The following is a 22,859-nucleotide window of genomic DNA, read 5'->3' on the forward strand; positions in this document are numbered from 1 at the left end:
GCAAATGCACGCACTTGATTTCTTACTTTCTTCCAAAGATATTTCCCCCTATATCTGTCTCCTTTACACCTGAATAGACCAGAGCCTAATCTTGCCCTTTGCATTCCCTCCTTTTCATTGATATTTCCTCTATCAGAAGTGGGTATTTTTTTTCCTTTTAAACTTGATTTTTAAATCCTGTCAAACTTTTGATATTTAACCCAAAGTCCGACTCTGCAGCAAAGATATTTTTTCCTCATCACAGTAAATTAAAATGAGATTTCTAAGGCATAAGTGTTGCCTACAATAATCATCTGACCTTGGTACTAGGTACTGAAATGTAAGAGTCAAAGAGCACAAACTGAAGCCAGATTTCATGGGTTTGAATTCTGGTTCTTCCGTTAGCTAGCTGTGTAAATTTGGGCATGTTATTTAGCCTTTTTATGACTCTGTTTCCCCTGTAAAATGGGAATACTAGCCAGCTACTTTATCAGGCATATTGTAAACATTAAATGAGTACAGTGCTAGGCACAAGGTAAACACTATGACAGGGTTTGCTGTCGCTATTAGTTTTCATGGCTATCATTTGTTGCATACATTTTATATCCTATCAAGATTATAAACATGGTTTAAAATCATGGAGTGCACAGAATTTCCTTTATAGTGTCCAAAATGTTGGGACAATGGCTGGATATAGTAGGCATATACTAAATATTTGGTGATTTAATAAGAGCCTATAGTGTGGTTAGCCTTCGCATGGAAAATAGTAGATTTCTGAATGTTCACCATGTTCCAGGAATTGTGCCCAACAAAATATGTGTCTTATCCCATTCAATTATCATAACTACCCCCATAAGATAGGTACTATTATTATTTCATTTTACCAGTGAGGTTCAGAGACATAGTTAAGTTGTTACTTGTCCAGGATCACACAGTATATGGCAGGAACAGGATGTCCTTGTTTAAAAACACAGTGATTTCCAAACTTTAGTGTGCATCAAATCATTCAAAGGGCTTATTTAAACACCTGTTACTGGGACACCTGGATGGCTCTGTCATTAACCGTCTACCTTCAACTCAGGTCATGATCCCAAGGTCCTGGGATCGAGCCCCGCATTGTGCTCCCTGCTCAGAGGGAAGCCTGCTTCTTCCTCTCCCACTCACCCTGCTTGTGTTCCCTCTCTCACTGTCTCTTTCTGTCATATAAATAAAATCTTAAAAAAAAAAAGAAACACAGATTACTAAACATCATCCCTAGTTTCTGATTAAATGAGTATGGACAATGTCCAAGATTTTGCATTTCTAACAAGTGTCCAAGTGATGATGAAGTTGCTTGTCTAGAGATACACTTTTGAAAACCACTTCACTGGGTGATAGTCTTTCTTCTATACTACACAGCTTAAATTGCACCTAGAAACAGATGCTTCTAAAGTAGAAGTTGACAAGTTCTATTTAAAACATGTAAAAACATACCAGGTTTCCCTAAAAAATAGTGTAACTTTAGAAATTTATGTGGAAATTGAGCTTTAAAGAAAATAGAAAAACATTTTCAGGCAAAGATAATAACTCTACACAAGCTATCAAAAAGTAGCAAATTATACAAGTATTTGACTTGGTATAAAAATGCTATTTTCAAAAAAAAAATACTGTTTTCTTAATGAAAGACTAATTACCAAATTCAGGAAATCAATACTTATGGAAAGAGAGTGTCAGAGGTTTGCAGTGGCCTCAGACAAGGGAAGGAAAGAGACTACTTCCTAGACTCTCTTATCTTGTTCTGCAAGTGGATTAAGTCAGATATAGGAATTTTAAACATGACCAGATCATTGGCTCTACCATAACATACATTCCTTTGGAAGTCTTCAGAAACAGGATCTTCCTGCCTGTGGCCACACATCATAGGAAAACCAAATCAGGACAAAGAATCAACTGCTTCGGCCCTAGGATCAGACATCACAACTTTCTTTTCAATTATGTATCCTTCCTTGTCTATATTTTATTCATAAATGTCTTATTTTTACTACTTGATCAAATTGATAAGATTAACAGATTTGTTCCAAACTCTGAGGATTCTGAAACAGGTTTTCCACCTGAATTTCAGTACATATTTGCCTTTCTCTATACTTAGTGTGTTGTCAAACTTATCTTGCTAAATTAGGCTATAAGTCCTGTCCTATAAGTTCTTGACTTCTGTCTTCACGTACCCATGACTTTATATGATACAAATGTCAAATGTATAGTAAATCATGTTAAACCGTCTTACAAATGAATGCTGCTAGACATAAAAAGAGAGAAGATCAGATCAGAATCATCAGCAGTACTAGAAGAGTGGACATATGCAAGGTCTTTCAGAATTCTGGGATTTAATTCATCTGGACCTTGGTAAATGAGTAATGCTCTGAGGATGTATAAGAGAAAACCACTTAAGGTCAAGGACAAGAACCAGAGAGAAGCAAGAGGTAGAAAATTAACAGGAATCATATAGGGCCGGGAATAATTCTTACCAGCCAAAGGTGAAAGGATATATATAAGAGGCACCAGGGAGTCAGTTCCAGAGCAGAAAAGCTAAACTGGCACTAGTCTAAAGATTTCTTTGAGACTTCCCTAACAGAACCTAAAAGCAAGCTTTAAAAGCATCTCACTAATTTCAAGTAACTTAACTGCTGTACATCAGAAGCAAAATAGATGTTGTCTAAAGAAAAAGAACAAAATTAAGAAATCAACAGTACCAAATTTAAGGTGTCCAGAATATAATCATAATTGACCAAGCGTGCAAGAAGCAGGGCAACATGAGCCAGAATTGGGGGAAAAAATCAACAAAACTAGACCCCAAACGATACAGATAATGAAACCAGCAGACAAGGATTTTGAAATAGCTATTACAAATATTCTTCATAAGTTCAAGGTGATTCAGGAAAACCTGAGCATGATTGGGAGAAAAACTGCAGATATTAAAAAAAATAAATGAAATTTTTACAGATGAAAAACATAGTATCTGAACTCTGAACTAAGTCTGAATTTAACAAGAAAATAAATATGTTAGAGGAAAATATCAGAAAGCTTGAAGATATAGCAATAACTGTCTAGAGTGAACTACAGGCAGAAAAAAGGCATAGTATATAGAAAAACAGAGCAATAGCAACTTCTAGAATATATCTGGTGAAATTGGCATCCTAGTTGTACAAGAGAGGAAGGAGGCAGGAAAAATGTGTGAAAAAATAATGGGCAAAAAATTTCTAAATTTTATGGAAATGACAAATTCGTCAGATTCAAAGTTTCAATAGATCTTAAGAAGAGTAAATCTATATAAAACCACAGCAAAACACAATATAATCAAAGTGCTGAAAACCACTGGTAAGATAAAATTTAGAAGTCTCCAAAGAGAATGTCAGCAGACTTCTCATCAGAAACAATGAAATCCATTAAGGAGTAGGGAGATATTTTTAAAGTCTGAGGAAGCCAACTGACTGCAAAGGGGCATGACATAATTTTTTTAAGGTGGTAAAAATGTTAATATCTTACTTATGGTGGTTTTTATACCATATTCATACTCATAAATAAAACCGACAAAGTTTGTTGTATGAAAGTTATCTCAAAAAAGCTCATCAGGAGAAAAAGATGCTGGTCAGTTTGGGGGGAAATGGTGTTAGCACAGTATGAGAATTTCAGTTTAGAAACATTTTTTAAAGAAGAAAATTCATCTAAAAAATTACAAAACATTTTTTCTTCTACTACGTCTAGGCACTGCAATATTTCAAAGAGAGGCATGGATTCACATAACCTTATAAGTCATGCTTTAATAGACATCAAGTCTCTTTTGAGTTACTGACAGAAAAAAATAATTTTAAGTAGCGAGCTATGTGATTTAGATAACATGTAAAAAGTAATTCCCAATAAATGTGTTTTCTATAAATACAAGCCCCAAGTTAACCTTATACTAAAATTGTCACATAATCAATGGTATGGATCAAAATAATCATTTTAAATTTGCATAGTTCATACATTTGCAAAATTATTTTAGGTTGAAGATATTTTTAAAAGTAATATTGCAAAAATTTCTTATTTTGAGTAACTTTTAAATTATTTTTGTTACCTTTTCCCAAGCAATGAATATACATGAACAATTTTCATCAAATTGTGTTTTCTGCAACTATAATAAAGTATATAATAGAGTGCAACAATGTTTCTTACCTCCAGTTTATTTCTTGAAGAAGTGGGTTTCCAGTGATAGACAATTCATGGAGAGAATAGCATGCATCAAACCACCTAATGGCACTTGTAAGATCTATACAAAATAAACAATAAAAATCATTATAGAGGGTAATTACAGAAAAAAAATAATCATAAATCAATGACCACTTATTTACTGGGTAGGTATTAAAGTTATAAAAATTATTTATTTTGCAGAATACAATATGCTTTTAAAAAGAGACTATGCTAAGAACACAGATTCTGGGGGCACCTGGGTGGCTCAGCCATTAAGTGTCTGCCTTCGACTTAGGTCGTGATCCCAGAGTTCTGGGATCCAGCCCCACATCGGGCTCCTTGCTCCATGGGAAGCCTGCTTCTCCCTCTGTCATTCCCCCTGCTGTGTTCCCTCTTTCACTATGTCTCTCTCTCTTTCAAATACATAAATAAAATCTTTAAAATTACATATTTTTTTAAAAAATTTAAATTTTTTTTTAAAAAGAGCACAGACTCAGCTGTTAGAATATGTATTTCTCCCATTTAGCAGCTTTGTGAACCTATGCAAACCATACAATTGCTTTGTGATTCAGGTGCATACCTATCTTATTGGATAAAGGTTAAATGAGGTAATGTGTGTAGGGCTTAGAAGAGTTTGTGCCAGAGTTAGCGTGAAATCTGAAGTAATAAGTGGTAAAACTGAACACATACTTAGAGTTACATGGACCAATTTTCTTTCAAAAGTAAGAATTGTCGGTCAATCTAGGGTACATTACAGAGTAATTTATAATAAATTTTTCTCCCACAGAAAAATATCATAAAACTAGACAATACATAGGAAGCACTTGTTTTTAAACCTTACTCTGAGAGAAGGGAAACATACCTGGTGAGCCTACAATCACAGGGGTTTTCTGTCTGAATGCACTTTACCACTTCAGAGCAGTGAGACCAAATAAAGAAGCTCTTTTGCTGACTGAGGAGGCAAATATTAGAACAAGCTGGAATTTATGATGAAAAGTTCTGACAAGAAGCTGTGTATATGTACATTGTGAGGAGGGAATTGGGGGAAGAAGTCTATGTGAAGATTCACCACACGTCAACAGACAAGTGTGAGGTGTCACACACACAGGGAAAGGTCGAAAAACTGAGCAGAAATCACCAGCTGTAAAGCTGAAGGCTGAATGATGACAGTAAGTTCATGTAGTAGTAAAAGGCACTGGAGTCTCAGCCTAGCCAAAATGAGACCTAATTGAGTATCTCACAGATTGAGCTACAATCCAGAAAGACTATGCAGTAGGAGTGAACACAATGCCTTGGGGTAGGGGCATGAACTGAGTTAAAAACTAAAATGGCTTGTCCTAAGAGTAAATTAAATTAAAGAAGACAGAAAAAAAAAAAGTACCCATAAATGCTTTAACTGCATACCAGAACTGAACATAACTACCTTTAAAAGGAAGACAACAATTTCTACTCACTAAACTGTATTATATACAATGTTCAATAAATAGTTAAAAACTACTAGACATATCAGGGCACCTGAGTGGCTCAGTTGGTTAAGCATCTGCCTTTGGCTCAGGACATGATCTCAGGGGACCTGGGATGGAGCCCTTCATCGGGGTCCCTATTTAGTCAGGGTCCTGGTTCAGGTAGGCTCCCTGTTCAGTTTCTCCCTTTCCCTTTGCCCAACCCCTGTGCTTTTGCTCTCTCTCTCTCTCAAATAAATAAATAAAGTCTTTTTAAAAATTACTAGACATATCAAACAAAATGGATTTTACTTCAGACAAACACACTTTAAAACAAAGACTGTAATAAGAGACAAAGAAGAGTGTTACATAATGATAAAAGGGGTCAATCCAACATGAGGATATAACATTGTAAACATTATGTACCCAATGCAGGAACATCTAAATATTTAAGGTGAATATTAACAGCCTTAAAGGGAGAAACAGACAGCAACACAATAATCATAGGGGACTTTAATATTCTACTTACATCAATGAATAGATTATCCAGACAGAAAGTCAAGAAGGAAACATCAGTCTTAAACAACATGTTAAACCAGATGGACTTAAGAAATCATGTCAATGAACAGACATTTCTGCAAAGAAGACATCCAGATGGCCAGCAGACACATGAAAAAAGTGTTCCACATAACTCGGCATCAGGGAAATACAAATAAAAACTACAGTGAGATACCACCTCACACCACTCAGAATGACTAAAATTAACAAGTCAGGAAATGACAGATGCTGATGAGGATGCGAAGAAAGGGGAACCCTCTTACACTGTTGGTGGGAATGCAAGCTGGTGCAACCACCCTGGAAAACAGCATGGAGGTTCCCCAAAAAATTGAAAATAGAGCTACCCTATGACTCAGCAATTGCACTACTGAGTATTTACCCTAAAGATACAAACATAGTGATCTGAAGGGGCACGTGCACCCAAATGTTTATAGCAGCAATGTCCACAATAGCCAAACTGTGGAAAGAATCTAGATGTCCATCAACAGATGAATGGATAAAGAAGATGTGGTATATATATATACAATGGACCACTATGCAGCCATCAAAAGAAATGAAATCTTGCCATTTGCGATGACGTGGATGGAACTAGAGGGTATTATGCTTAGCGAAATAAGTCAATTGGAGAAAGACAACTATCATATGATCTCCCTGATATGAGGAAGTGGAGATGCAACGTGGAGGGGGACTGGGGGGTAGGAAAAGAATAAAAGAAACAAGATGGGATTGGGAGGGAGACAAACCATAAGAGACTTAATCTCACAAAATAAACTGAGGTTGCCAGGGGGAAGGGGGAGGGAGAGGGTGGTGGGGTTATAGATGTTGGGGAGGGTAGGTGGTATGGTGAGTGCTGTGAAGTGTGTAAACCTGGTGATTCACAGACCTGTACCCCTGAGGCTAATAATACATTATATGTTTATAAAAATTAAAAAAAAACAAAGACTAAAAATGACCACTTGCTAAGAAAATAGCAAGTATCAGTTAAAAAAAAAATCATGTCAAGCATCTTTTCCAACACAATGATTTCTAGAAATCAATTAGAAGAAGAAAATGAAAATTCACCAATATGTGGAGATTAAACAATATACTATCAAACAACCAATTCTTCAAAGAAGAAATCAAGAGGAATTAAAAAGATACCTTGAGACAAATGAATGGCAATGTAATATACCAAAATTTATGGGATGCAGCAAAAGCAGTTCTAAAAAGAAAGTTCACAGTGATAAATGCCTTCCTCTAAAAATAAGAAACATCTCAAATAAACAATCTAACTTTACACTTCAAGGAACCATAAAAAGAAGAACAAACAAAGCCCAAAGTTATTAGAAGGAAGAAAATAATAAAGATTGGAGCAAAAATAAATTAAATGAGGAATAAAAAGACAAAAAGATCTATAAAGCTAAGAGCTGGTTCTTTGAAAAGATAACAGAAATGGCAAACATTAGCCAGACTTAGGGGAAAAAAAAAAGACTCAAATAAATAGAATTAAAAATCAAAGAGATGGTACAAGTTTTACCACAGAAATACAAAGGATCATAAAAGACTACTAGGAAAAATTATATGCCAAAAAATTGGAACAACTAGAAGAAATGGATACCTTCCTAGAAACATACAACCTACCAAGATTGACTCATGATGAAATAGAACACCTGAACAGATCAATTACTGTAAGATGATTGAACCATCTTAATCAAAAACCTCCTAAGGAACAAAAGTCCAAGATCAGATAGCTTCACTAGTGAATTCTATAAAACATTCACAGAAGGATTAATACTAATCCTTCTCAATCTCTTCCAAAAAATAAGAGAGCAAAAACTCTTCCAAACCCATATTATGAAGTCAGCATTACCCTGATACCAAAACTAGACAAGAACACCACAAGAAAATTATAAGCCAATATTCCTGACAAACACAGATACAAAAAATCTTCAGTAAAATATTAGCAAACTAAATTCAATAATATATTAAAAACACAACACCATGATCAAGTAGGACTTACCAACATCCACAAATCAATGTAATATATCACATTAACAAAACAGAAGATAAAAATCATATGATTATCTCAGACAACGCAGAAAAAGCATTTGATAAAATTCAGCAACCACTTATGATAAAAAATGCTCAATGAAGTGGGTATAGACGGAATGTACCTGAACAGAATAAAAGCCATATATGACAACCCCACACTAACCAGCTATTATCATCCTTAATGGTGAAAAGGTAAAGCTTTTCCTCTAAGATCAAGAATAAGACAAGGATATCCACTCTCACAACTTTATTCAACACAGTTTTGGAAGTCTTAGCTAAAGCTGTTATGTAAGAAGATAAAATAGAAGTTATCCAAATCGGAAAGGAAGAAGCAAAACTGTAGCTATTTGGAGATGACGTGATATATAGAAAATCCTAAAGACTCAATCAAAAAACTTTTAGAACAAATAAGCAAATTCACTAAAGTTGAAGGATATACAATTAATACACAAAAATTTATTGGGCTTCTTTACACAAATGAGCCATCAGAAAAAGAAATTAAGAAAACAAACCTATTTATAATTGCATCAAAAAATAAAATACCTAGGAATAAATTTAACCAAAGAGGTGAAAGACCTATATATTTAAAACTAAAAGATATTAATGAAAATAACTGAAGAAGACAAATAAATGGAGAGATATGTCATGTGCTCGATTGGAAAAATTAATACTGTTAAAATGTCCATACTGCCCAAAGCAATATATATATTCAATGTAGCCCCATCAAAATCCCAATAGCATTTTTCACAGAAATAGAACGAGCCTAAAATTTATATAGAACCACAAAAGACTCTGAATATGCAAAGCAATCTTGAGAAAGAACAAAGTTGGAGGCATCATGCTCCTTGATTTCAAACTATATTATAAAGCCATAGGCACTAAAATGGTATGGTATCAGCATAAAAAGAGACATAGAGATCAATGAACAGAGACCCAAGAATAAACCTACACATGTATGTTTAATTAATTTATGACAAAGGAGTCAAGAATATACAATGGGGAAAGAATAGTCTCTTTAATAAGTGATGTTGGGAAAACTGCATGGTCACATACAAAACATGAAACTTGACCATTGTCTTATACCATATACAAAAATTAACACAAAATGGATTGAAGACTTGAACATAAGACCTGAAACCATAAAACTCATAGAAGAAAACACAGGTGGTAAACTGATGATTTTTTTAAATCCAACACCAAAAGAAGCAACAAAAGCAAAATATGAAGTTAACCTATGGTGACAAATTTAGAACTATGATTGTTTCCATGAGGGGACTGACTGAAAACTGAGATGTATAAATTTAGGGAGGGACTGGCCAGTTAAATCAGTTGATCATTCTTTAATTTAATAAACTTTTAATGTTTGTACATGTTAGGGGTCAAAAAGTTAGACAAATTAATTTACTCATCTTCATTAGGTTATTTACTTCACAGGTAAAAGATACATGAATTCAAATAAAAATATAATTGTGGTATTTGCCCAGGTGTACCAGAAAGATATGGAAATAATATGATTTTATTTTATTTGTTTCAAAGATTTTATTTAGGGCACCTGGGTGGCTCAGTTGGTTCAGCGACTGCCTTCAGCCAAGGTCATGATCCTGGAGTCCCGGGATCAAGTCCTGCGTCAGGCTCCCAGCTCCATGGAGAGTCTGCTTCTTTCTCTGACCTTCCCCCCTCTCATGCTCTCTCTCACTCTCTTTCTCAAATAAATAAAGAAAATCTTTAAATATATATATTTATTTATTTATTTATTTATTTGACACTGAGAGAGGGAGAGAGAGAGTACAAGCAGAGGGAGCAGCAGAGGGAGAGGGAGAAGCAGGCAGGACCCTGGGATCGTGACCTGAGCTAAAGGCAGACGCTTAACTGACTGAGCCAACCAGGTGCCCCAATAATACAATTTTAAAAGAGGAAATAAATTTAATGGGACGATTTTACCATGCCTTTGGAGGAAGTAGAGGGCAAGAAAAATATATACAAACAAACTTGCGGGGAAAAAAAATGACAAGTTGTATTCTTTTTTTCTAAATCTGTGTTCTATCAGTTTAATTCTTAGGCCTAGCCTAATATCTTAAGAGGGTGCAGGATAAATTTTTCCTCCTCTACACCTTATTCTATGGATATGTTATTTGTAAATGCCATTAACACATCTATCCAAAACAACTCCCTTACCACATTTGGAAAAGAAACTCAAAAGCTCATTACATACTTATTAAAAATTATATATTTTTCTAAACTTACCAGAAAGACAATTGTTGCTGACATCTAGTTTTTCCAAAGAAACAAAATGAAAAAGCGGTATGATTTTGGTCAAGCTGAAAACAAAGAAATAAAATCCATAAAAATTTTAAATAGGGATGTCCTTATTATGACATAAATACATAACATATTTATTAACACAATCTTGTGATAATATTCAATTGTATGTAATTATATACATATATAATTGTACAATAAAATACAATTATGACATTAACAGTACTAATTGAAATGTAGTAATTATACAATTCCAAATATTTATTCTATAATGGAAGATTTATATTCATTTTTAAAGGGAAATTACCATGGACTGTCAATTTCAATGACTAATATCATCGAGTTTAATGTTTATTGGCTATTTAAATAAAAATAAATATATTTTTTATTGTTATTGGTTTTGTTTTGATTTTACAAAAGGCCTAATTTATAGAAAATTTATATTATCTTAATAATTTTTCCTGGCTCAAGCACATAACTTAAACCATTAAGAGGTAAAAATCAGGGGCGCCTGGGTGGCTCAGTGGGTTAAAGCCTCTGCCTTCAGCTCAGGTCATGATCCCAGGGTCCTGGGATTGAGCCCCACATCAGGCTCTCTGCTCAGCAGGGAGCCTGCTTCCTCCTCTCTCTCTGCCTGCCTCTCTGCCTACTTGTGATCTTTGTCTGTAAAATAAATAAATAAAATCTTTAAAAAAAAGAGGTAAAAATTAAAAAAATATATTTTTCACTTTTTGACAATGTAACAGCTTAGAATTACTAGTTTTGTTTTTAATTAATTTTTTTTTTGTTTACCAGATTGAAAGTATTATAAGTACTGCAAGTATCCAAAGTTACACTAAGATTATTTCTAAGTTAGAAATATGCTTCCAGGGGCGCCTGACTGGTGCAGTGTGTTAAGCCTCTGTCTTTGGCTCAGGTCATGATCTCAGGGTCCTGGGACTGAGTCCCACATCAGGCTCTCTGCTCAGCAGGGAGCCTGCTTACCCACCTCCTCTCTCTCTCTGCCTGCCTCTCTGCCTACTTGTGATCTCTCTCTGTCAAATAAATAAATAAAATCTTAAAAAAAAAAAAGAAATATGCTTCCAAGGAACATAATAATAGAAAATATTTTATATCGATAGAATAAGCAAGTTTGCCAGAAATATGCTGATATTTTAAAATAGTACTTATTATTAATGCATACATATTTAAATTCTAATAATACTGACTTTTCCTCCTACTTTTTAAAAGTTTCTAACATTTTCTAAGATATAATTGTCATTAAGAACCCAAATACAAGCAAGGGATGTAAGTGATATTCAAAATATTCACATCATTGGGAATAAAAGCCATGAAGGGAAAATTAATTTAGTTTGATGTGCATTTCCAACTAAGACAAGTCTACACTTATTCTGTAATATAATATCACATTACCATAGCTATTTGGAAATAAAAATTAAGCCAAGCCTTCTAAACCTTTAAACAACAGAAAAATTCCTTTGCTTCAAATATAATCTCATTACAAACACAAGTCTCCTGAATCAACCCCACCCCCATCAATGTTGGAACTCCATACAGTTCAAAATATGCCTCAACTACAGAATATTTCTGGTACCAAAGGAAAAAAAAAGTATGCATTAATTTCTACTTCTTTTGTTTTCTTGTTTTTTATGCTGTTCTTCTAGTTGTCCTGGCAGATATTTTTACATCTTTATTTCTACCATCTCCCTGTCATGAAAAAAGAAAATCTACTATTCTGAGGTCAGAAGCTTATAGAATAATACTGTGACTGGGAAGCCTCATGGGGTCTGGCACAAAACTAACCCTGGTACTAACCTTGACTCCTTTCTTGTACTATCCTGCTCTGCATTAGCAGAAAGATAGAACTACCCATGAAAAACAGACCAAATAATGAGGCTGGAAAAAGTTCTCTCTGACTGTAGTTAAACCTAAATAAAATATTACTATTTATATCAAACCTACACAACACCACTTTGTAAATACAATTTCTAGGAGGAAAATACCCAAGGTAATAAAAGAAAAAATGACAAAATATTGACATTATATTTTTTTCATTATTTGTATATATACTACTAAATACTAAAAATTTACTGAAATGTCACATGTACACTGAAAAGGAAAGAAGGAAGGAAGTGAGGGAGGCAAGGAGAGAAGGAAGGGAGGAAAGGAGGAAGGTAGGAAGGGAGGAAGGAAAATTAAAATTTTGTTGATACATAATTAATGAATTTAAGTCCTAGTTTTATGATTTTCCTACTCAGGCATATTTTGGATCATTATTATTACAAGTAAGAAATTTAAGTTTTTCAATATAATTCTAATACCTGTATCAAGAAGAAATTCTTACTTATTTTGTAGCTTTAATTAATTTTCTAATACTAAATCTTTGTCCTTCTACTAAAAAGATTTTGAAAGATAAACAGGTCAAGAGTTTTCCCCTTTTTTTCAGATGATTTCATGTTTTTAACCAGTAAGTTATATATGGCAAATTATAGGTAACATATAGGTTATATGAAGACAACCAGTAAAATAACCAATGAAGTCACAGAATTAAAAATAAAATTCTCTTTTCAAAAATCAATCCAAGTAAAGAAATATTTGGTTTGACAAAATATTTTATATTAAAATTTTATCTTTTCAGATAACCATTCTTTTAGAATCATGTTCTTTTTCTTAAAATTTTGATCTAGAAAACTGGCTATTCATTCACCTTTATGACTATTCATTAGGAAGGTAGAAACCTAATAGTAGAATTCTTTTTTTTTAAATCTCTAGAACTTTTCCTTTCACTGACAATCTGTGTATATTTTTTTCCAAGAAAATTCAAACCAGAAAGACAAAGGACATTAGTGAAAACCTAATACCATTTGACCTTGTCACATTAGCCCTGGGCATAAAAAAGATATAAATTTCAAAGACGACAAAAAGCAAAAGATTTGTACAATGAGCAGCCAATGGGTAATAGTTTCCACTTTCTGCTCCTACTTAGACTACTTAGAATCTCACTGGAAGTAGAAAGACATAAAGCCGAGAGTCTTCCAGTTAGGACTCGGCGGAGTCAAACTTAAAACAGTCATATGTCCTAATGAAAATTTAAAACAGAAGTCAAGATGAAACATGGATTTCAAAAAATATGTACTTAGTATCACTCTTTATTGTATTTCACTTTGAGGGGAAAAAGCATATGGACACATAATTTCTTTCTTGTGGCGAAAATATCAGAAATTAAAAGAAAAATATATACAATTTAAAAGACACACCAATCACAAATCCAAATATCACATTTATAAAACTCATCTGAGATTTGCAAAATGTATTGACATATATTTTCCTTTTGGATCAATATTTGGCATTCCATCAAATAGATAAGATAGGTATTACTACTCCTTTTACACGTAAATAAATAACCCAGGCTCTGGTAGTACGAAGAGAGTTATTCAAGGTCAACTGACTGGTAAGTTGTAGATTCAGCATTCAGAGTTGCTGATCCTGAGTTTTACCAAACCTGATATAGTTCTGAAAAAGTCAATGCACATGTAAAATCTTAATGTACAATGGATAATTCCTATAGTTAATGGTATTAGCTTATTGTGAAAAATCCTAAGGTTGAAGGTCAATTTTACACTATGATTTCAAGAAATGATTTTACTCTCTCTATGTCCATTTCTATCTATCAATCATATTTCCCTGCTCAGCAGGGAGCCTGCTTCCCTCTCTTCCTCTCTCTCTGCCTGCCTCTCTGCCTACATGTGATCTTTCTCTGTCAAATAAGTAAATAAAATCTTAAAAGAAATGATAGAAAATTAAATGTGCAAAGAACTATGAGAGACCATACAGAATATATTTAAATGACAGTATTCTTTAAAAATTTAATGTTTATAGCAGCAATGTCCACAACAGCCAAACTATGGAAAGAACCTAGATGTCCATCAACAGATGAATGGATAAAGAAGATGTGGTAAATATATACAATGGAATACTATGCAGCCACCAAAAGAAATGAAATCTTGCCATTTGTGATGATGTGGATGGAACTAGAGGGTATTATGCTTAGCGAAATAAGTCAATTGGAGAAAGACAACTATCATATGATCTCCCTGATATGAGGAAGTGGAGATGCAACGTGGGGGGCTTGGGTAGGAAAAGAATAAATGAAACAAGATGGGATCGGGAGGGAGACAAACCATAAGAGACTTAATCTCACAAAACAAACTGAGGGTTGCTGGGGGGAGGGGGAGTAGGGAGAGGGTGGTGGGGTTATGGACATTGGGGAGGGTATGTGATACGGTGAGTGCTGTGAAGTGTGTAAACCTGGCAATTCATGGACCTGTACCCCTGGGGCTAATAGTACATTATATGTTTATTAAAAATAAAAAAAAATTTAAAATTTTTAAAAATTAAAAACACCATATATTATTATATAATAAATTGACTTCTTTTTTTATATAGTTAAATTCAAAAGGTTAAGTTCTTTCATTCTTGAATTTTTTAATAATTTTTTAATGATTTATTTATTCAACTGAGAGGGAGAGAGAGAGAGAAAGCAGGGATGGGGAATGGGCAGAGGGAGAGAGAGTCTCAAGCAGACTCACCCTTGAGCATGGAGCTCCATGCAGGCCTTGGTCTTAAGACCCTGAGATCATGACCTGCGCTAAAACCAAAAGTCGAATGCTGAACCCACTGCACCACCCAGGCACCCCTTAAGAGTTTTTTTTATGCTAAGGACATATATTCTTAGTTCTACACCCCCCCAAATAGAAAACATGACATCAATATCCAAATGTTACAAGGTTAAGCAAATGTCAACTTACAAATAAGGATTATTTTGATTAAGTACACCAATTATTATTATTAACTCTAAGAAATGTCTAGTGATCTAGTTGATCTAATTCTTAGTCGTATCAGATTGGTATGGGAAATAAGTCATATCAGACTGATAGGGCAAAAGTCTATCAGCTAGTATTAATTTTAACTATTAAAAGGAGATTTCTTTGATAGTTTAAATTGTCCAAAGAAATTAAAGACACTATTTCTCAAAAAAAATGGTATTGATTTGAATATTTTCTAATCTCTTTTAATATTATTTTTGCTCACTAATGTGGCTTGAGATCCACTTCCATAAAAGGTATGTCAGTTACTCAGTGATTTACTGCATATGTCCAAACCATAGCTAAGCGTTTCTATTGAAATTGTGTTTCTTACCTGGAAAATATTGTAAAAAGATCCAATAAGTTTGTGGATGCCCAAATTATTTAAACAGTGTCATCTGATAGAGCTGACTCTACAATAAATGCCCCTTTTAAAACCAAATCAACTTTCATATGTTAGATGGTTGAAATAATTTGAGGGAATTTTTGAATACAGATTCAGTTTTTGCTTTGTCAAATAGTGGAATAGTTTAATAGGTGGAATTTAAATCATTTGGCCCATACATGCTCAAAGGATGAGCACTACTGTGGAGAGATTGTGAGAAAATTTTATGGTTCTTTTAGGAAAAAAAAGTATGCATTAAAATCGGGTTGTACTTGTTCACTTGTTCTCTAAGAGTTGTATAACTCAAAAAAGCAATTTCTTGTTAAAGGTGGTTTCTTTCCTCTACTCCATGTGCCTTTGATGAACAAATTAATCATATTAGAGCGAATAGGTTTCAATGAAATATTAAGCAGAGGGAGACATACACATACTGTGCTCCTGTTTTGGTTTTAGACAGTTATTCTCTGCAAAGATCCAGATGTTTGGTGGTTTCAAATGAATCTTCTGTGTCAGGTACCCATCTCAGTTTAATGTTAAGGTATTTTTTTAAGTGTTACTTTATATCCTTAGGGAAATCGAATTTAAATCAATCTTAACAGTTACAAAGACATGCAAGTTGAGAGCAGATTAAAAATCGTTCTTCCAGGACTTAATAAATACCACTTGAGAGAATGAGACATCCTTCTGAATTAAATTAACTACCTCCTTCATTTTCCAAGGACTATATTCTTTACAAATATAAACAAACTAGCTCTGGGAGATTTCTACAAGTATGTCTTTGAGAAGAAACAAAATAAGTAGGATAAGTGACAATTAAAATTCTACTAAAATTTGAGGGCTTGCCAATATACTACTTTTTCAAATCCTATAAAGTTATATTTCTAATTTATGTACTAATTTATTGTGATGCACTTCAATTGAATTGCTGGTAAAAACTAATAACCTTTCTACTTGTTATGAAGATCAAGCATTCACTTCAAACAGTCATTCAATGCATTTAGTGCTTATGCAGTTTGTTTTTACCTGTTTTGAGAGATAGTCAGGTTCTGTAGTAAAGGCAGCCAATAGGAAGAAAGTGCTTCCACAGTTGAAATGCTGTTATCATCCAAGTGCAATTCTCTTAATAGAACATGATTCTCCAAGGATGGAAGCTATATTTAAATTTGGGTCATTAGCTTATATTAAGTAAAATATTTTTGTCATCCAACAAAATTTAAAAATACAAGACCTATTAAAACTAACAAAAGGTATATTCTGTTAAACTGTATATCTAAGTCAAAGTATAATGTTATGAGAATTTTAGGATAGATAAAATTTATAAGAATTAACTTTATAATTAGAATTTTTTAAATAAAAGTTACTTCATGATAAATTTTATTTAGAATTTCATTACAGATACATTTGGCTCCACTTACATACAAAAATATAACTGAAAATTATGATTTATTTTAGTGCTGTGAAAAACTTATGTTAAATTAGTTTTTTACAAAATATTCTATGTTGAACGTTTTTTTAATAGAGATAAGTATGTGACAGTTTTAAGTAAACTGGAAATCACATACAGATGATAAACAAAAAACAAAGAAAAATTAAAGTTCCTTTTAATTTTTTCTATCAAAAGAAAAATGTTGTATTAATCACAGAAACCAATAATTCAAAGAAATTACCTCACTTAGATAATTTCCCTGTAACTTCAGTACCTGGAGCAATCCACAGTTTTCAATACCTTCAACTTTAGTTAGATGATTATGTGAGCAATCCAGGTATATAATGGTAGGAGTATCACAAAGACCTTTTGTACTAATTAACTGATTGTGGTCCACAATTAGTTGCTGAAGATTCCTCAGAGATTCTAAACTACCTGGAAGAAAAATTTTCCAAGATCACTTATATCAAACATTCTTCCAGAATCTAACGTGCAATTTCTAATTAATTGCACCTTTCTATTTTCTAATTTTTCTAATTACAAGTGAAGATTTAGCCCATATTCTTGTGAAAAATGTGTAAGTGTAAAAAGTATTCCTTTTTAAACTTGTACCTAAAAGATATATTTTTGAATGACATTGTTATATATACCAATTAAAAACTGAACAAAATACTAAAAAGTATACATTGGGCGGGCACTGAATGTTTTATTTTCAAAAGGCAACAGAACAAGGGAGAAATAGAAGGACTTGTTTTCTTTAAAAAAAAAAAATTTCCAACTCAGTTTCAGGGTCTTTGAAGTTTGATTACTTCCTTAAGATTGAATATATAATGTTGGAATGCTATTTTCCTACCATCCCATCGAGACAGCTATCTTAAATTCCCAAGTGAAGTAGGTGCAACCATATTAACAACAATGAAATATTAACATATTCTTCAGGTATTTCAAGATTGACACATGTATCCTCCTTGTTGCCCAGATAAGGTTAAAACCAATATGATACTATATAAAAAATACCAGAGGAATCTTCGACTACAGCTCAGCACTTATAAGGAAAAAACTGAGAAGGTTGTTCAAGTAAGCCATCAGGAATTAGCACTGGAAAGAAATGCTGAGGAAGTCTGTAAACACTTCATGAAAGATATTAAAAATCTAGAAAATGTTACTTAGATTGAATATTGGACTAGATATGATATCTTTAGGTACCACACTATTACATGAAATAGGCAGTTCTAGAAACTGGAAATAAGGTTTAAGTTCTAAAGTAGGTACTGGTAAGCAGACTGTCCTCAGTGAGTATTGTACATACGGGAGTCATTGAGGCTGGACCTTGGAGAATCAAGCTTCATTGTGATTTTCTTGTTGAGCCCCAAAATATTTTATTCAATTAAATGTTGGAATAAGCATGAGTTTTTTGGCCAAAAAAAGTTATTTGATAATAAACTGAAAGATAATCTTGAAAGAAACATAATTAATGTATAAAAACAATATCTAGAATTTATGCAATAAATTTATCTTGGAGAAATTTAAGGCACTAACTCAAGGTTTGTTCTTTTGATTATACATTGTAACTTACAGAAGGAAAGGGCAGACAGTTGGCTTATATGAAAATGGAGAAATAAAAGGAAGAATCAAGTAATATTACCAAGATTTCACAAGAAAACTTACTGCTGTATCACATTTTAAAAATTTAGATAATAGAATTGAGTGTACTGTACCAATATTTCATAGAGATACATTTGAAGGAAAATTATATTTCAAAATTGCAGTGTTTCTAATAGCTTGAGTCAAAAGAACTTAATATTATGGATGCTTCTTCTGTATAAAAAGGAATACGTTTTTATGCTAAAGAGTTAATTTTCTTATAATGATAAATTACACATTATCTAGGAAAATACATAGAAAGACCCATAGAAGAGAGGGACTTAAATTTAAATTTAGGAAGTAATTTTACATTTTTTAAGTTCTTATCTAGGATCGATGTACTGGTATTTTCCTGTAATGTAAAATAGCAAGTATGACTTAGAAAAAAATTGTCATCTGTTATTATTTAAGGAGCAAATAGTTCTGCCCAATAAGATAGTTGACTAAGTTTAAATAACAGAGTCAACTATCTTATATATATTATATATTATACATTATCAATTCCAAGGTATTAAAAATAGAATATTACATACAATAATATATATTAGCTAAAATGTAATTTTAAAGTCTGCTGAAATAGAAAATACTTTGGAATTTAGTATGCCTCATGATCATATCAAATGAACATCAATTAACCCACTGAAGCAGTTTAAAGACATTCAAGGAGGAAGGAAATAACTAATAAAAATTTGTAATTATGTAAAATAAGGTGTCCTTTATCAAATATTTAAACATCCTAAGCAATCTACTTCCATAAGCTTAGTATTTTTAAAAGCCATGGACATTACCCTTGAGTTTTTCAGAGCTATTCAGAACTAGAATCTTCTATTAACTCATTTAAAGTTGGAAATGCATTGGTGAGACTTCTCAAAGGTAACCCAAGAAGAGAACCAAGAATGAAACATCATTAAAAAAAATTATCTTAATGACAAAAAAAAAGAAATCATTTAAAGAATATGTGGAACTGAGGTCTGCCAACAAACAAGTGAATGAGCTTGGAAGTAGATCTTTCAGCTTCATTGAGCCTTAAGATGATATTAATCCTGGATGACAGCTTGACTGCAACCTCTTGAGAGATCCTGAGACATAACCACCCAGTTAAGCCACTCCAAGATTCCTGATCCAAAGAAAATATGCTAAGTGTTTGTGATTTTAAATTGCTGTTTTAGGGTACTTTGCTTCACAACAATATATAACTAATACAGTAAAGATTCTATTTGAAAGAAAATATGAGAAAGAAGAAAATACGTTGAAAATGCTTTGGGCAATAAAAGGATATTTAAAGAAATTTAATGTAACAAGAATTCAAAGATATTAAAATAACAGATATAGATAAACAAATGGACCAAAATAACACCATGACAGAACTAATAAATAATTTAGAAACAACATTGTACATTAACAGAGAGCTATAGCTTGGATAGCCCACAAAAAAAGAGATCATCACACTGAGAATAAAATGTGAAGAAAGCCAAAAATAAAAAGACATAGATTAAATTAATTGAATAATAATAGACATGAAAGACAAACTCAACCAAAATATGGATCATCTATGATTGAAAAATAGAACCAAAACAAAAAAAGTTTTCAAATATATGAAAACCAAAATTTTCCAGAAACAAAGGAATAACTTAATCTGTAGTTTGAAAGGTACATTATATTCCAAAGCAATTTTATGTGGATTTATTGACTATAAGATGTTTCTTGGTTAAGTTACTAAGGACAAGGAGTGTTATTCGGGTATCTTCATAGAAATCAGTCATAAGGACAGAAAATCAAGTTAGCCTCTTACTTGCAATAGCAATACATAATATCATGTATGCAGTGAAGCAAGGTCACAAAGTACCAAGTGAAGTGTTATCTAAAAATAGAATACACAGCTTTCTTCTCATTCAAGAATGAAGGCAACTGACAGATATCTCAAACGTGAAAGAATTCAGGGATAATAGGATCCATCTTTCTTTGAAAAATAAGATTTAAAAAGAGCTAATGAACTAGGTAATCCAGATAAGCAGAGGATGAAAGGAACAGTTGTAAAAAGAACTGGTACTAACCCATTGTCATATAGATCTAATGCCACTAAAGGATATGTACAAACAGTCATAAATCCTGATGTGAATAATAATTGTGGGAGGAAAAGGAGATTGTGAAAAGTATAAATATTCTAATTTATTTTATTTTCTTAAAGAGAATTAATATTGTCTAAAATACATGAATCAAAAGCACATGTTTTAAAAATTTACTAAGCAAGAATATAACTGGCAAAACTGGAAGGTGGAGATGGAAGGATAAAGGAGATAATTTTAGCATCTTTAGCTTGAGGAAGCCAGTCTAAAATTCTGAAGTCAAAACAGTTTCATATACACTCTTGCTCTATTATTTAACAAAGCTTTTGAGTTTTTAAGTATGTCCCATCTTAGTAAACTGTAGAAAAAGTGACTGAAAAGGAATGTTCCCAACCAGTAATTCACGTAGGATGATTTTTGATTTTGTTCATCATAAGATTATTTTACATACGTTAATATATTTCAACAAATGCTTACTTTACAAATCATGGTACTTTTTAAAAATTCAAATTGATGTTTGACTTAAAGTTATGTCTGCATCATCTCAAAAGCAGCACTAAAGTGGTAGCTGTTTATTTAATGTTAATAAAAATTACATGCCTAGAGCTTATCTCTTTATATGTACTGTAATAATGATAGGTACTATTAAAGTTTATCTACTGTTTAGTTAAACTTTACTTAGTTAACTACCTAAACTTTTTTTAATTAAACTTTATCCTAAATACACTTATTTATATAGGAAAAGTAAGCACAATTGGCTGAAGAGTTACCACATTTATTTCAAGTGATTTCTTATTTTGATTACTTTGTTCTTTCATATAAATTCATCTTATATATAGAAGGACATTTTGTTTACCATTTTATATTTGTTATTCCTCAAAAATTTTTGTATTTCTATTTAGGTGTGAGCTATGTTTTTTACAGTTTTATTTTCTTAATACTGGTATATGACAAAATTTTCTGTTATATTTTGAAATAAACAGAGTAGCCTATATAAACACAAATATATCATTTATATTTTCCACATTTCTACTAAAAATATCAAAATCTAAAATAAGCTTTACTTGTAAAGCTTTATATTACTTATAATATAAAATTCATCAGAGACGCATTCTATTAGTTTCAGCCCTGTGTTATGTCCACATGGAAATAGAAAAATAATATAGACAACAGAATCTCTCCTCAAATATCTCTTAGTTGATCAACTCAACTACTATTTTTTTAATTATAACATGTAAAAATGTTAACAATTTATCATGAACTGAATAAATTACAAAACAATATTATTAGAGTTCTTTTAAATGGCAGAAAACAATCTGAAAAGACAGAAATTACGCAAGAAATTTAAAAAATAATTCCATTTATAACTGCATCAAAAAATAGAATAAAATTCCAAAGAATAAATTTAATCAAGGAGGTGAAAGATCTATATATTGAAAACTATAAGACACTAATGAAAGGAATTTATGAAGACAAATAAATGGAAAGACATTCTGTACTCATGGATTAAAAAATTAATATCATTAGAATGTCCATATCCAGAGCAATCCACAGATCCAATGCAATCCCTATCAAAATCCCAATGGCATTTTTCACAGAAATAGGACAAATAATTGTAACATTTATATGGAACCACAAAAGACCCTGAATAGTCAATGCAATTTCAAGAAAAAAACAAAATTGGAAGTATCACACTCCCTGATTTCAAACTATACATCAAAGGTATAGTAATCAAAACAATATGGCATTGGCATAAAAACAGACACATAGGTCAGGAAAACAGACTAAAGACCCCAGAAATAAACCAATTAGTTTATTGTCAATTAGTTTATGACAAAGAGGCCAAGAATATAAAATGGAGGAAAGAACAGTCTCTTCAATAATTAATATTGGGAAACTAGACAGCCACATGCAAAAAATGAAGCTTGACCACTGTCATACATACACATACACAAAAATCAACTCAAAATGAATTGAAGACTTGAACATAAGACCTGA

At 32.4% G+C, this 22,859-nt stretch overlaps 1 protein-coding gene across 1 annotated transcript in view; it reads right to left on the reverse strand.

The window, feature by feature from the left end:
* LRRIQ1 (leucine rich repeats and IQ motif containing 1) overlaps positions 1-22,859 on the reverse strand; it is a gene marked incomplete at both ends in the record, with an annotated part of 189,908 nt that overhangs the window by 127,566 nt on the left and 39,483 nt on the right. Inside the window, 4 exons of the mRNA XM_080812199.1 lie at positions 4,171-4,264; positions 10,461-10,534; positions 16,749-16,876; positions 17,393-17,586. Of these exons, the coding sequence (XP_080668325.1) occupies positions 4,171-4,264; positions 10,461-10,534; positions 16,749-16,876; positions 17,393-17,586 (490 nt within the window). The remainder of the gene's footprint in view (positions 1-4,170; positions 4,265-10,460; positions 10,535-16,748; positions 16,877-17,392; positions 17,587-22,859) is intronic.

This window comes from Martes martes (genome assembly GCF_963455335.1).
Source record: "Martes martes genome assembly, chromosome: 8".
Lineage (NCBI taxonomy): Eukaryota > Metazoa > Chordata > Mammalia > Carnivora > Mustelidae > Martes > Martes martes.